Raw genomic sequence first — 17,472 nt, forward strand, 5'->3', positions numbered from 1 at the left:
TTATTTGGAAGTGAGCCATCTCTTGGTCAGAGTTTGAAAGCTGGAAAGATAGGCCCACGTCCAGAAACTTTTCTTTTAAAGTTCTAATTTTGTAATTAAAGCTATGGCATTGTCAATGAAGAAAGCCACAGGTGGTGTAAGTATAATTCTATCTTGAAGTATGTCTAGATGAAAGTCTTATTTGATTTGTGTTGGTGACTGTGTCTGTGCTAGTGGTGGAATTGAAGGAAATATTTTTGTTACGGTCCCACATATCTACAAATTTGTTTGTAAAATGTGGTACTGGTGCATTCATTCAAAATCAAAGAATCAATGAACAAGGTTATGATTAGACCAAAAGCTTCGGTCTCTGTTTTGTTATGTTGGTTGTTCCGCTGAAATCCGTTGGCTCCATAGCCAATGGGGTCTTTATTTCATGAAAATATGTAAAAAGAACTTGTCCAAAATAAAGATTATTATTCTGTTTTTTGGCCTGAAATGCACCAAAAACAGGAAAAAATAAACTTAAAAGGGGAAATAACAGTGACTTACTTTAGCTGCAAGAACGTTTGTAATTGTTTTAAAGTGTTATAAATAGTTTTTAAATGTTTTTTTCCAACAAATTATGCAATTTTCGGCCCAATTTTCTGTAAATAATTTAAACTATATACAGTCTGATGTATATACATTTTTGGAATAAGTAAGAGATGACTACAATTTTTGTTACCGACTTTCCAACAGAAAAGAGTGGTGTTGAGAAAGAGTTTTAATTAGTTAAAAGAAAATAATACACCACTTCAGACTATAAAAGTATAAAAAATTTCATCTAAAATCACATCCATGCAAAAAAATTTAACATACAAGCCTAAGTGGTGTTTTAAAACACATTTTTTTGCAAAAAAAAGAGTGTTTTAAAAACACGTAACTTTAAAACATGTTTTAAAACACACCATTTAAAATGTGCCAACCCTGGCCCTTGTGTCTGCACTCGGATGGGACAGTCTCTTTACATGCCGTTCTCTTGCTCACTGTACATGTACTCTCCCATATAATTCATCATCATCAAGTTGCTGTACCTTTTCCTCCTACCATTGGTCCTGCCACATATATTGGAAGACATGATCACATCTTTAAATATGCTATCCCGAAAGCAACCACTGATGTACATACAAGTTCTCTTTCTTCCCACGTACATGTACTATCAAAATTTGGAATCACCTACCAGGACCTGTTGTAATAGGAACAAATCCGGCTGTATTTAGAGAGGCCACACTGCCATTCATCCGTGCGATGCATCCTCCTGTTGGGTTTTTTTATGTGCACTATGGAGATCGTGGCTGGATCGTGGGCGCACGCATGGTACGTTAGGTCGTGACCTCAATAGTGCCGTGACGGACCATGCGTGCGACCACGACACGAGCATATAAATACCCCGATCTCCGAGTAGTAATGTCAGAGTTTCCAGTCAGTTTTCCAAGTCAGTTGTTTGTTCCAGTCAGTCAGTCAGTAAGAGTACAGTCAGTAATGAGCACGTCGAGTCAATGGACATCTACTAGTGGTAGCCATCGCCCGCATCGATCGGTCATCAGCAGCTTCGTCTTGTATGGAGACTTCGAGGACGTTACCAGACGCGGATCATAAGGACTGTTCCAAGGTAAACCCTCGTCGCCATATATATACGGGCAGAAGGTTACTACAAATTGGCGCTACGTCTAAATTCGAACCTGCGCTGGTTTAATAATTTTATAAAAAGTAATTCAGCGCTTAAAATAGCTGTCCTAAACGTAGATTTAAGTATACATCACTTCCAAAAGAGGAAAGGAAAAGGAAGGAAATATCTAGCTAGTTTTTATAAGATAATTTTGTAGTTTACACATACTATAGGTCATTTTTGGTAGGACCCGCCGCCTCCGTAAACGTTTTATCTTTTTACACAACAACTATTCCAAAAAGATTAGTGTTTTAGGGTTTTAATTTGCCGTTTTGTGCACTGTTTTACCCTTACACAATTCCCTTGAACCAAAATCTGGGTGTGTCGGGACGCCACGTAAGGCGCGCGGAGTTTAACAATCCATGCATATTTTCTTTTGTCCGCCGCTCCCCGCGTCTATTGTTCGTTAGTTGGGAGCGCATGCCTTGCCCGATTGTTACTTAATTGTGGCTGATTGTGGTAGATAAATCTACCCACCCCATTCTCCGTGACCTTTTTCCTTGAATAGTTAGGGTTTGATTAAAATAGTAGTTAGGATTTAATTGAATGAACTTTAGAACTGTAGTAAACCTAAATCAATAGCTGACTTTTGCTGTTGGTGATTTTATAGACTCTCGGTGAAGGATTGATTGCTTTTACCTAGCGTGTATTTTTCTCTTAAACTGACTGGTGATATAGGGTTCGATTGCAAGCTAAATATCTCGACGGATAATAAATTCGCGCGGATATTGCAGACAGCTGATTGCTGTCTTTAATTTTTAAGAATTAGTTCCCGGGCGAAAGCGAGTTTGTATTGTACATATATTTGTTTTTGGCGCCGTTTACCGTTGCCAATCTAAGGAGTAGGAAGATCGGACCTCGGATCTTTTTTATATTGTGAAGGATTTGTTTTTGTGCTGTCCGGCTACCAAAAAATATTGCCGTGCAAATAGATGATCTTTTACATTTATTGTTATTTCCATCCCGTACGCATCACTTTTCTGATTTCAGTAACTGATTCGCCCTAGATTTTTGTTACAGTTTGAAGAGCGGGTTGACTAAAACGGTGTTGCCCTCTTACAATTAAGACGTGATTCTCACGCTTGATAGTTTCTTATTTTGCTGTGATTCTAAAAAAGAGGGTATTATTTGGCGAACGCTATTCTGCGTCGTCGTTTATTTTAGAGATCTACAAGACGGGATTTTTGGAAGCTAATTTTACCACCCGTGTTTATATCCTTTGGTATCAGTAATCAATCGTTTTTTAGTTATTACAGGCTTAACATTAAATAACAATTATATTTGCTAAATGTTCGCGCGTTTATTTTTCTGGGAATTATAAAGCTAGTTAGGAGTTTGTATTCCCTTTGCTATATACAGGCGCTCATAGTTTGCATATTCACCCGTCTCCCTACCATTTTATTTAGAAAAAAAAAGAAAAGGAGGGGAGTGGAGTGAGTCAGGAATATTTATTAGTTTACTGTATTGACTTGTTCTAATTTAGTTTGATTTGCCCCTGATTGTAAGGTTGGGCATTTCACTCTAGTTGGACTTGTTTAATTCGCAGACTTAACCAAATATATTAAACTTTCCCCTAATCAAAACTATTAAGCATAGTTTTAGTTAATGATTTGGGTTAGGGATTTATTTAATACTAAACATTGCTTTACTGTTTAAACTTGTTCGTGAATTAAATTTCGTACTTGCCTCTCTACCTTTTTAACTAGCTGTGGGCTCCGCACATTAGCAAGTTTGAGTAGTTAGCAATCTTATAGCCATAACTGAGTAATTACCAGTTGGATTTTACGGTTTGTCCACTGAATTATCATTAATAGCGTAAATATTTAGGACTTTATTTTCAGTTTGGGCTCAGCTTAATTTCCAATTGTTAGTTCCGGCGGTGGTGATGTTACGAACTTCTTATTTGGTTGAGGCTTAGATGGTGAAAGATATTATTAAGGCTTATCACTTTTTTGGCCATTTGCCTTATAAAATTTGCTGAATCTGATACGTCATTTTATTTGGGCTTTACCATTAACTTCCTATCCTTTGTCATGTTTGTGATTGCAAGCCTCACTTAAACTTGTATATATTGTATTCATGCCGTATTGACTGCTTTTTTGTAAGTAAATTCTAAAAAGTGATATACGACAAATTGACAAGTGTTCTTGCTGCACTGCTTAGGAATTTCGGCAGCAATAACAGTGCTTGTTTGTTCAATAAAAGTATGCATAAAAGTATTCATTTGTTATACAGTTATACAGTCAAGTAGACTTAATATTTACAATATATTTGGCGAGAAGACGCCTGACACAAAGCCAAGTGGGCTCCTTGATTTTGATTTAGCTCATTTATTTTTGTCTTCACTGTCTAGTTGTTTCTGTATATTTTGTAAATATTCAGTTATTATATTATGTGTGCACTTTGCAAGAATTAACAAACAGGCATTCAATATATTAGAGTACAAGAATCCATGCATAAATTTGTGCATGAATATATCAATTTGTAACTCTGTTTACACATTGATATTTTGGTTGTGCACTTGTGCAAACGGGATCCTGAAATTATTCAGCATCCCGATTGCTAATTATTACATTTAAAATATTTGTCTTTGTAAATATTTTCAGATTGTTATCATATGCATGAGTACACCTATATAGCGCCCAAATTGCGTGCGTTTGTCCAAATTTGATCGCCCAAAATTTACTTCTGAGATTCAGGTTTGTAAGCTTATTTACGCGACGCGCGTTGCATGAACTAAGCATTTCAAGTATTAATGTTATTGTGTACTCAAATTCACAAGTTGGACATAATATTTGTAAATTTGTATATATTACAATTTGTGACTTGTGAATTTCCTTTTGCGAATTGTATCTATTCAATACACTTCGTAAAATAATTTGCGACTTGTATTTTTGCAATTCGCAGGTTGTTTAGTTGAATTCCTGGTAACTTATCCTATAGTTTGTAGAGTACACTGTATAATATATCGTAGTGTAGGTACATCAGTAGTATTGTAGGTGTAATTGTAATCTGTACACATTATCTCCGAGAGACTTAAATTCTTTTTATATGTCCCTCCTATTTATTCGTGTAATCATTTTGAATGATAATTGAAATAATATGTCTGGGACACGGGACTATGAATATTATAGTTCAAGTTCCTCCAGCGATGAATCTTCCCATACAATTGACAGGTACCATCGCTGGCGGAGTGAACGTAAAGTCTCTCGTAGATACAATAATCGTTTGGATTCCTCTGAAAGAAGGAATCCTAGGTTGATGGACGATCGTGATCATTCCCCTCAACGTTCACGTCATTACCGCAATGCTCGTGGCAATGCAGTAAGTCGTGACGACAGGCAAGGGGAAGAAAATAATCGTACGCGAAATAGGGATTATATTGACAGATCCCATTCGCGCCGCAATCGGAGAGATCGCTCTGTTTCCCCACGACACGATCATAGGGGAAATAACTGCCATTCTAGCGAGACTTCACTGCGAGGCGAATGCGGTCGTCATCGCTATGACTCATCAAGAAGCGATCATCATCATAGGTCTCCCCTCCGTCGCAGTGGTAGGTCACGTCGAGAGTCCCCACAAAAATATCGGGACCTTCATTACCATTATGATTATCAATACAATTCTCCACTGCGAGGCCGAGGTGATTACCATGATTATGATTACCGAAGACACGATCCATCTCCTCCACGTCGTGGGAGACGTTATGAATCCCCACACTACTATATAGATGATTATGATTATTACGATCGTAACGAATCTCCAATCCGACGTAGGGGCGATGATCGCAAATCCCATTCACATAGATACCGAAATCGATCTCCATCACCTTATGAAGAAAGACGGAGGGGTGAAGGTTATAGGCGGGATCCCCCGAGAGAATCATTTTATGATTCAAACATGCGAGGATGGGATACTCGCTCCCCTTCACCTATTCGTCGTTCTCGATCACCATATGAAGAACGGAAGGATGACGGTTTTAGTCGGTATCCTAGAGAATCATTTTATGATTCAAGTAGGTGGGATGCTCGCTCTCCTTCATCCGTTCGTTACTCAGAATGGAAGGGCAAAGACCACAGGCAGTCTTCCCCTCGAAGATCATTTCGTGATCCTCATCGGTGGAATACTCCCTCTCCTTCACCCGTCCATTCTCGAGTAAGCACTGAGTACCCTAGCACATCTTATTCCCAGGTACGATCGAAAGGTGAAGGTAACCATAGTTCGCCCCCTCGATCCTCTCACGATCATCGAAGGCGTGAGTCTTGGTCCCCTTCATTTTCTCATCATTCAGACAGCGATGGGTACCCAAGTGATTCTTCATCTTCTGAAGAATGGACAATTGAAGATTATAAACGGCTAACCCCGCAATCATTCCATGAGCGTTCGAGGGATACTCGTTCATCTTCATCTGTCCATCTTCAAGATAATAATGATGGATACCAGAGTGATAGTTGCAGATTAGTGGCATCCTCTCCAACATATGAAAATTGTGAAACCATAGACAATAATATGCCCTCTGTCAATAATACTTCCTCACTGAAGCATATCAGGGTTACCCCAGATTCAATAGAATATAAGGGACCGAGTGGGTTCAACTTTCCCCCTCCCTTTAAGGCTCCAACCAAAGTTACTGAGGAATCTGAAGTAGAAATTAAATCTCTTAAACATAGGTCAATTGAACAACGAATTCATGTTTTGGAAGACAAGATGGACTTCGTGCTTAATCGCCTACAAATCCTTAATGCACTGGAGTCCTCTGTCGAAGACCTAGCCACTCAGATTTCCAAACTTGAGGAACTAACACGAACTTCACAAGAATCAAGGGGTCCCCTTATTAGAACTACTCCTGAGTCTATAGAGAATCAGACCTCTCTCAGCCAACCTAACTCCTCCCCAGTCTTGACAAAATCCTCAGAGGAGAGTATTTCATGTAATGGATGTGAGAGACTTGATCCTAATGAACTCGGTGACCTATATGCTGATAAATTAGTATCCATCGAAACTGAAGAATATCAGGGAAACGATCTGGGATCGGAGGAATGGGTCCGACCCCGATCCCAATATGTAAGGACCAACATCAACTCTCTCCCCCTGTTTCAAGTTCACACCAGATAAGATCTGTCCAAAATAATAATTCTTCCTGTTCAGGTAGAAGCTTTGATCTATCATTTCTATCGGTTGATTGTGATGAGTTGAAACAGTTGGGCCAGCAGACGACTAGGGATGCACTGGGCAAGCAAAGCAATCCCCCATATCACGAGGAAGGGACTCCTCTGCATGTCCATCTAATCTCCTATGGAGATACTCCGTCATTTATGTGCACCCCTTGGCTGCTTCCTCCTTGGCCTCCACCTTAAAACAAAAAAAAAGAAAGGAGGAGAGAGGGTGAAGTAAAGTAGACAGGGAGTTCATTGCAATATTGTATAATTATTGTATTATGCTGCCACTTATTTTTGTATTTGTGCTCAAAGTTATATGAATTACATTATTTATATATTTGAAGTCTGTCAAATTCTGGTACATACATATTTCATAAAACTTCCCTCATGCCACAAACACCGGAATACAGTTTACGGGGAAGGTTCTTATGATTATCAATTTATGTTACAGATTCATGACTCTATAATTTATGTAATTCATAGTAAACATTTCAAGATTCTTATGTACACAGATGCCTCTTTGTAATTAATGTAATTCATAGGAAACATTTGAAATGTTGCAATGAGATCCCTAACTCACTTTACAAAGAAATATGCAGTAATATGCTGATTTTGTAAACAAGGACTTGCCGTTTGTTGTGGCAACAATATTGTCAGCAATATAATCTGTTTACTTGGGATTGGACTTTATATACAATATGCAGATTCATCCTTTTATCAAACAGTCATACTTTCATCTTCAACAGTCACAAAAAAGTGTTTAAATTATATTATGAACGATGTGCATTTGCAGCAATGACAGATTGTCCCAACTCTTTACTATAAAGAATACTGAAACAAAGAGTTTGCCAACAATTTATATATTCTAATATTCATAAACCATGTTGTGAAATCCAGTCTGACAGCACGTTTGATTCCAAGAGGTTATGGGTCGTCTGTCCAAGTGCATCCTCTGTAGTTTCGATCTTTTAAATACGAACCTGCTTGAGAAGAGAAGAAAAACGGTTCGATTTGCTAAATTTGCATGTATATAATAAAAGTCCTTTCCCCGTTATTACAATTGTCATTTTTTGCGTAGGTTTACCCTACGAGGTTCACTATTACGTCATATTGCCCTTCTTGGTATTCCCAAACATATATTGCGATAAGTTGGAATCATATTGAAGAGGTTTACATGAAATTATGTTAATCTGACATATTTAGAATAAATAAAAAACTTTCTAAACAAATATCAATATGACAGAATTAGAACAGATCATAAACAATGACTTTTGGAAAATGTAATTTTCATTTCTATGACCGTTGTTGAACCTCATTGGGTAATCCCGGATAACATTGTAGGCTTTCATATACTGTCCATCTGCAACTATTATCCACACGATTATGAATGCCCTCCGGTAAGATTATGGAATATCTACTTGTACTAGGGCATATATATATACATGACTCATATACTGACCGATACCTAATAAGTTTTCGTCAGTCAATGATTTATTCAGGTGGACACATTATGTACATGCCAAATGGAATTAGAGGTTTTAATGGATGACACCGTTTTTTGTAATGTCATATTTTATACCTTTTTAAATTAAATTTGGTGTCTGTTTTGTTTGATCGGGGATCTTTATTGGCATCATTAATTTGCAACAGACCAAGACAAAAGTGATGTTTAATTCCCCTTTTAATCTTTTAATCTTCCCTTGGTTTTTTATGGTTGGGAGGAATATGGAGATCGTGGCTGGATCGTGGGCGCACGCATGGTACGTTAGGTCGTGACCTCAATAGTGCCGTGACGGACCATGCGTGCGACCACGACACGAGCATATAAATACCCCGATCTCCGAGTAGTAATGTCAGAGTTTCCAGTCAGTTTTCCAAGTCAGTTGTTTGTTCCAGTCAGTCAGTCAGTAAGAGTACAGTCAGTAATGAGCACGTCGAGTCAATGGACATCTACTAGTGGTAGCCATCGCCCGCATCGATCGGTCATCAGCAGCTTCGTCTTGTATGGAGACTTCGAGGACGTTACCAGACGCGGATCATAAGGACTGTTCCAAGGTAAACCCTCGTCGCCATATATATACGGGCAGAAGGTTACTACAGCACTGTAAACCATCGTCATAGGCAGTTTTTACTGGGACGGTGCACATTCACTTATAATGTATATAAGTGAAATTCCATATTACTTCACCATGGCACCTTGCACTGATATACAGAATGTTTTCATCCTGGGATAGCTTTGAAGCTTCTGAAAGGGATTACTCTTCAGAGTTCAAGGTTCAAGGATGTGCTCAAAGTTAGAGATTGGGTTCTGCTTTACTTTTGCCAGACTTGTCAACTTTCCCACCTTGATTTGCTCAGATTGTTCTATACCAAAATTTCAATTCCTTGTTATTTTTCAGGATGATGATGTGAATGTCACATTCGAAGATCAGCAGAAGATCAACAAGTTTGCAAGGAAGAGTAATAAACTTGGAGAAATCCAGGATGAAATTGCAAATAAAAAGGTAAATTTTGATACCATGATACCTACGTATAACAAATTTTCCAAAGCCATTTTCCGAATGAGAAATGTGTACACATGAAATATGGCCCTGCCCTTCAAATATCAAAATATATAGTCCGCTTTTCAAACAGGGAATATGAAAAACTAGACTGGAAAATAATTGAATTAATCTATTTTGGTTGATATTTGTTTTGATGAGTCTATGTCTGTAAAAGAGGAGCTTTTTTTAAACCCCTCCTTACTAGATGGATTTTCTCTTTACTGATGCATGAACAAGGTTTTTATGTGGTACTTATTATAAATAATAATTTTTTATAAGTTTATAATGCAGCTTTTTAGAATAGCTGCCCTGGGTAAGAACTATTTTTGGGTAAGATTTTACTGAATTCTACTAAGCACTTTCTAAACTGAAGAGATGTTTTTTATTTAGATTTGAAGATATTTAACGTTTGAGAACTTCTTATGTCATACCCGGTATTCTTTTATTTTCCTTTTTAATTACAGAAGGTAGTATATTTGTGAGTTTTAATACATTTTTATTGAAAATACGTTTTTGTCATAAACTTTATTTCATATTTGTAGTGCATTTTTTATGAGGCATTCTTTCAGAAATATGTCTCCATATCTTTGTAAACTTCATAAACTTTGTATTATTGCATTTTGAATTTGTTAGCTAGGTCATGTGATGTATCATTGACACCATGTCTGACACACCCCAGCCTAATTTCTTTTTTGATTGATTATTATAGAAAGATCTTCAGAACCTGGAGGATGCGAGCGATGAATTGGTCCTTGGAGATGATGATGCTTCCATACCATATCCTTTCCAAAATCTGTTGAAATTGTAAAAGGAAGATAGAAAATAAGGAAAATTGCCTAAGTGTTCTTAGCGGTAATGTAAGGAAGCCAGTATATACTGAATTTATTAGTGATTACATGTGATATTTTTTTTTGGGGGGATAACCTGAGTAAATATAGGCTTCATTGTTTTGGCAATTTAAAACTTTGGACTGGTGTTTTTTTATGTTTAGCCTATTTCCAAGAACCAAAATGAAAATTTTTTAAATCAGAATAAAGTGAAATGATCACTTTAATGGAAAATGAATGCTATACTAGTAGCATGATTAATCATCCAGCCTCCAACAGGTTAAATCGATCAACATTGTCAAAAGAATTTGACAAATTTACACTGTAAGCCTCATGTTTAGCCTATTTCCAAGAACCAAAATGAGAATTTTTTAAATCAAAACAAAGTGAAATGATCATTTTTATGGAAAATGAATGCTATACTAGTAGCATGATTAATCATCCAGCCTCCAACAGGTTTCAATTGATCAACATTGTCAAAAGAATTTGACAAAATTAGGGGATGAGGTGAGTGTAGCACAATGATAGTCTGTAAAGCTCTGGCATTCCCTGTCTGACCTAAAATTGCACATGATTACAGGTGTAGCTGGAATGGTAAATATGATTTTGAAGAAATCTGGACAAAGTTACTTCCTTTTGAATTTCCTCTTTTTTTCCTTGAAATTTGATTGTTTTATTTTGATCAACTTAGCATGGAGTTGTGGCAAACTATAAAAAAAATCTTTAAATGTAAAATCCAAATTCATTTCTGCATTCCAAGCTCCTTCATGATTATTCACTAAATGAGTGTTCTAAGTTTTGTTTCTTTCATTTAATCTATATGGAATTTAAAGTGACCTTTTTTTGTTTTGCCATGGAATAACGCAGAAAACTAAAAGTGCATTTCAAACATTTGATTGATTTTCCTTGACTCCCATCACCACGTATCAGATCGGGGAGGTGTTCTTCAACCAGAATCTGGAAGATGCCCAGCAGTCGGTAGAGGATGCCAAGACGAGGATGGAGGAGGAGATCGCTGACTTAGAGGGCCAAGGAGATGTTCTGAAGGGAGAACTAGGAGATCTCAAGGCTCAGCTTTATGCAAAATTTGGAAATAACATCAATTTGGAGATGGATGAAGATTGATGAAGGATCTTTGAATTTTTGGACAGTGTTTAGAAACTGAGATGCAATGAACAGAGACGGATAAACTACTTGTGGTGTGTTTTTGTGAATATGTATGGCTATGCCTGGCTTGAATCATTTTGAACAGCAGAAGTATCAGTAAGGCAATTGTTGTGACAACATGACTTTTTTATTTTCTATAGTTTTGTGAGTGTATTTATGTGAATTATTATAGCATGTTCATATCAGTCACAGATATGTGAGGAATTTTATTGACTAAACAGATGGTATTTCAAAGGAATGGAAGCATAATTCCAGTAATATAATTACAGATTGAATTTGATAATTTTGTGAAGGCAGTGATTCAAACTTAATGTGTTGTGATGTTTTTCTTGGCTTCAGCCTTTTACTTCACCCAAACTGTTAAAGAGAGCAAAATGTCATATCTCACAATGTGGTGCGCCATCTATCGGTTGGCAGCGGACAGGCCAATTTCAAACTTTTGGGTCGACATCACGCGCAGGCTAGGCACAGGCAAGGGGCAGCCAGCGCATAGTGCTGATGTAAAGATGCTTCAAAAATGAAAACCATACGATAAACGGAGGAAGAATTAACCAAAAACGGTCTCAATTTCCCAAAGAAATCTGCGGTAAATTTCTTTCCCACCTCCTAGACCCTGAAAACAGCATAATTTTATGCAAACCAGCCAGGCCGCGTCGGTCATACAGCATAATGCACTAGCGCACTCAACCTATGTCGACCTTTTTCCCCATGAGACATTGTAAATTTCGACCTGTCTGCTGCAACCAATAGGTTGCGCACCGCATTGTGAATGTTGCATTAGAAATGAGGAAAAATGTGAAAGGGTCTATTACTATTTATTTTTTCATTTCCGAGGGGGGGGTTTAGTAATGCCTCATTCAGATATAGATGGTGCAAGTTCATGGTGGTTTGCCCCTGAAGTCTGATGCAATCAATTCCCTTTGTATAAAAGTTTGACCATTTTGCTTTCAGTGGGTTACAATATTTCACAATTTCTTTTTAAATTTTGCTTGCCTAACAAAGCAGCTTGAACATTTTTGTAGCCTTTAAAAACAAATCGGCCAAACTCTACAGTGCGTTTCAGAAAAAAAGGTACTAGGTACGAATTAGATATGAGGTGGATGCTTTGCACTATGATCTGGCATTGCCATTGGTGAGACAAGCATATTCACGCTTCCGGCTTTGTTTTCAAAAGAGAGGAGAACATTTTGAAGGTGTGGATGAATAAGACCAGTTCCATGATAAGACTTAACCTTTCACTCATCATTTCAGAGAAATGCCTCAAATAACACTTCATTCCAAAAATTACTTTAGAAAACATATTATGCTATCAATTAGTGCACATTTTACCCACTTTACCAAAACTTAGAAAAGTGGTCTCTGCACCCGTTTTCTTCAGCATCGATTGATTTGGTCATGCTTGGCACAAATGGTAGAAATAGGGTATCAATTGAAAGCTGATGAGTTTCTCATTTATATCCATGCAGAATAATTTCACAAAATCAAATATGATCAGAATATCAGCCCTCTAGATTTGGATTACCTTTTTTTCTGAAACGCACTGTATAATAAAGGGCTCTGGCTCTAATTGCATTAAACTAAGGGGAAATTGCCATGAACCAATGCCTAAACCGGCAATGTGTGATCACCCCTTTACGATTAACTTTACCAGTGGTTTATTGGACATATTATTTAGATTGGCTGATGAGCCTTGTCACAATGTAGTTATGTCTCATAGTGGCAATATTAATGTAGCCGTAAGTCTTTTATGAAATGGGGTTCCAAATTCATATATGTTGGATTTGATATTGATATCAAGTTTTGTGAAACAGCCAGGGCGGTGTACTGCAAGAAATCACAGAATATCTAGTTTGCTTTTGTTTTCGGCAATGGTAAACAGCAGTACTAGAACACACCTTATGGAATCTCATCAAAACAATTTCTTTGGGTCTGCTAACCGAACTTTTAATGAAATAAAATCTTATTTTATCAGGGTTAATAAGACAATATATGTTCAAACAAAAAATAGATTTTGGAAATTGGAAATACCTTGTAATAATTTTCCTTATATGAGGTTACACACATCAATGGTCATGAAGAATTAAAATGTATAGCTCTGGATGTATTTGAGAATATGAAACTTTTGTTATCGGTAATAATTGTAAATGACACAAAAACTTATTTGAGGTTACTATTTATCTTTTCTTTTTTTTTTGCATTAATATGGGTGTTTCAAGTTTCAACTTACTTATTTTGTATGCTTATTTTTTTTTTGGGGGGGGGGGGGTGGGGTGGCTGTGGATGGAGCAATTCTTAATTTTCATTTACTGATATATACAAGTCATATTGACCCATTGGCCCATATTCTGAAGTCAGGTTTATCTTTGACCTTGGTGTAACCATAGAGATATATCTCTATGGGTGTAATTTTGTGCTAAAAGTATGAGAAGCCAAACACGTCAAAATTTTGTTAACATTGTATGCTACTTCTGTCAATTTTGCTTTTTTTCTATTTTTTAATGGTGAAGCATTTTATCTCATTTATCCTTGCCGGACAGTTAAGAATGATTTGGGAGTGAAATTAGCCGATTTCTTTATACTGTTAGAATTTCATGTCATAATTGGTTATTCATAGTTAGACCACAACTTTATACCAGAGTTTAAATTACACCTGTCTAGATCCCTCTCTTATTTAAAATCTTGGCATCTACAGGCAAATTTTATATGGCGTGCCAATCTAATCCAATTCATTTATATCACAAATTCTTCCCTTCTGCATTCTCGTTTACTATCTTTTAACTATATTGAAATTTCTTGAATAACTTTAATGATTACAAATATTTGAAATTATCTGTTGATAATGTAGATAATTGCATTTATACAACCCCAAAAGTATTATTGATTTTATATTTTGAAATAATTTCTTATTTACCGGTAGTATTAATATATTTGTTTTCTTTTGACTTTTACATGTAAAAGCTCCATACAATTCAGCTCGTGCTGCAATCAGTCTTGAAATAAAATGCCATTATTATCATAAACCCCGACTTCAGAATATGTGCCATTGTGTCTTCAACCATTTAGTCTGCCAACCATGTGGCATCTTAGCTTATTAACCCCTTTATCTCATTGCTATTTAGGGTATACCCATTTCGTATATAACCCACTTGGTCTTAGACCACTCAGTGTCTCAGTCTATACAATTTAGATGACTGTAAACTAAATATTGATTTTGCAAAGTGTGAAAAAAGGCAGTATAATTAAAGTGGAATTTGGCCTTTTCTCAAGTATCTGATTATTCTCCAATTAAACAAGTTAGCCCAAGTGATAAATGAGTAATAAACCAAGTGGCAATTAGACCAGATAGTAGACCAAATGGGTTTATCCCATGTGCCATAAGACAATCTTTAGACCAACTGCTTGTAGACCAAATGGATAAAAATTGTAATTCATGTACTCCTCAGTTATTCTGGTTCATAGTAATCCTTTTTAAAGGACAAGTCCACCCCAACAAAAACTTGATTTGAATAAAAAGAGAAAAATTCAACAAGCATAACACTGAAAATTTCATCAAAATCGGATGTAAAATAAGAAAGTTATGGCATTTTAAAGTTTCGCTTATTAACAACAAAATAGTTATATGAACGAGCTAGTTACATCCAAATGAGAGAGTTGATGACATCACTCACTATTTCTTTTGTATATCATATGAACTATTTTTGTTTTCTCGTCATTGTCATGTGAAATGAAGTTTTATTCCTCCCTGAAAACGTGGTATTCCATTATTTTAACATTTTGTGCTTCAGGCAATGAGGTCCTAATCATCAAATTCGTAAAAATTGAAATATTGTATAATTCAAACAATAAAAAACAAAAGAAATAGTGAGTGACGTCATCGACTCTCTCATTTGGATGTAACTGGCTCCTTCATATAACTATTTTTTTGAAAATAAGCGAAACTTTGAAATGTCATAACTCCGATTTTGATGAAATTTTCAGCATTGTGCTTGTCTGATTTTTCTCTATTGATTTAAATCAACATTTTTCTGAGGTGGACTTGACCTTTTAAGCCCACATTACACTGAACTGTGATCCAATTTCGGTGATGAAATTGGAACATTTTGACAAATTGCATCTGGCTGACGTACATTCTAAGTGACAAAGTTGAATGAACTTCATAAAAATGAAGTCCACAAGGGTTTATAATTGTTGATTGCTCCTGACATTACTTCAGAATCAATTTGGCATTTTCTCAAAGTATCTAAATCTGATTATTTCTAGATTTTATTTCTGTCTGAATATTTCAGGTTATAGAAAAGACAAATCACAATTTTTTTCTTCCCAAAATGGGATCGCATTTTGTTATATCTTGTGATTCATCCATGTGGTCACTCCCCCCCCCTTCCCCGACCTGCCAACATCTGGGAATGAAAAACTGTATTCTGTGATTTAAAAAAAAACTATTTAACCTTGTTTAAACATACTTTACACACACAAAATGGATGGGGAAGACTGATTTGCTTAAAACAATTTTGTTTAATTCACTTAACAGCCCTCTTTTTAAATTATTTTTGTTTTACAATGAAACATACATGCATACCTACTTATATACAGTAAAAAAGCTTGACAAAGATTGCAATTAAATCACTTATTTTTTTTTAATAATCACTATAAGTGGGCTTTCTATAACTTCTAATGCACAAGTTTGGAGAGGTCCCGGGGGGGCAATCGACCAAAAATGTGGTGGGGGTGTGCCACGGGCGAGACAAAAAACGGGGGCCTTGGAGCGGGCTTAGTGTAAAAAGGAGGGTCCTCGGAACGGATCGCCAGTGCGTGAGCGCTTATGCATCCCTACGGAACGGTCATGCGTGCATGTGCATGATACAGCTAGCGCGGCCTCCGCCGCGGAGCTCTGCGGCCGCTTTTCACCAAAATTGCAGCTCATTCAACGCGATCGGAGCGGCGTAACGAAAAATATGCGAAGCTTTGGAGCGGATTTCTCTCTTTTTTCTCGATAAGAAGAAAATGCTATGCCTTGGAGCGGCTTTCTTTGTTCTTTTTCTCAACAAGGCAAAAATGCTATGCCTTGGAACGGAAATTTGAGTGTAAAAATGGGGGTCCCCTCCGCGGCACATACCCACTATGCATTATATACTGAGTGCCCCCCCCCCCCCCCCCGGGGAGAGGTTTTGCGTGAAAAGCAGATAGAACTTGCAAGTCGTTGTTGACAAAATAAGGAAGGTACTCATGCAATGGATAAGTCAAAACTATTAAAAGATTATTAATACTTATTGAGTTTTGGGGGAAAATGTATGGGCATATGGCAAGAATACAGACCAGAGCCTGGTAACACACAGATCTGTGATTAATCTAATTATTGAGCAATTCTGATTATATAATGACCAAATGTTCTAATAACAATGTATCATGAATGGCATTTTACAACTGATCACAAAGCTTTGTGTTAAAGGGGTTAAAATTGCATACAAAGTTTTTTTAAATATTTTTCAAATATAAAAGTATTCTACTTTTACATGAATGTGTATTAAAATGAAACAAGCCTTAATATTTTAAACTCTTGCTTAAAACTGCATAGTAAGTGAATAAACTCTAAACTAAATCACAATTTTTCATGAAATAAAACCTGAAAAACCTCCGGTTGATTAAATTTGACTGCTCTTGCTGGATATGTAATATCTGTCTTGAAATACGGTGAGGGAGGAAATAGGTTCACATGATAATAAGTTACTTCAGCTAAAATAATTAACTCCGAGTAACCAACAGATTGTCGCAAACTGATGATTAAGGTATAATACTTTTCTGCAATTGGCATAATAATGTTAGATGTGAGTAAAAGTTGTACATTTGCTCTCAACACAAAGAAAAATCTGAAGAAATTGCCTCGAAATTTTTGGCTACAAAGTGCTGCCTTCCTCAGTGATGACCGAAGTGACAAAATTTTACTTTTACTTATTTTCAACCAAGTTCAACACAGATGAACTTTCATCATCATAAGGTTAGATGTGTATTTTGGGTTCTTTTTAGTATTTCCCACATTTCATGAAAACGAATGTTGTGCAAACATTGTTTAAGCGTTGCTTTCATTT

General features: G+C 36.5%; 1 protein-coding gene and 1 long non-coding RNA gene across 2 annotated transcripts; both read left to right on the forward strand.

Annotated features, from left to right (window-relative positions):
* The first annotated feature begins 10 nt into the window (after positions 1-10).
* Positions 11-12,360, forward strand: LOC121407618 (prefoldin subunit 4-like). The gene is made up of 4 exons (XM_041598786.1): positions 11-136; positions 9,249-9,353; positions 10,102-10,169; positions 11,143-12,360. Exons 1-4 carry the CDS (start codon positions 104-106, stop codon positions 11,342-11,344), a joined length of 408 nt encoding a protein of 135 aa, XP_041454720.1. The 5' UTR covers positions 11-103; the 3' UTR covers positions 11,345-12,360.
* Positions 12,361-15,887: 3,527 nt separating this feature from the next.
* LOC121407622 lies at positions 15,888-17,076 on the forward strand. Its single transcript, XR_005968935.1, has 2 exons — positions 15,888-16,078; positions 16,552-17,076. It is a non-coding gene; the product is annotated as an uncharacterized LOC121407622 (long non-coding RNA).
* The last annotated feature ends 396 nt before the right edge of the window (positions 17,077-17,472 follow it).

The sequence above is a fragment of the Lytechinus variegatus genome, chromosome 2 (genome assembly GCF_018143015.1).
Source record: "Lytechinus variegatus isolate NC3 chromosome 2, Lvar_3.0, whole genome shotgun sequence".
In the NCBI taxonomy this organism is placed as follows: domain Eukaryota; kingdom Metazoa; phylum Echinodermata; class Echinoidea; order Temnopleuroida; family Toxopneustidae; genus Lytechinus; species Lytechinus variegatus.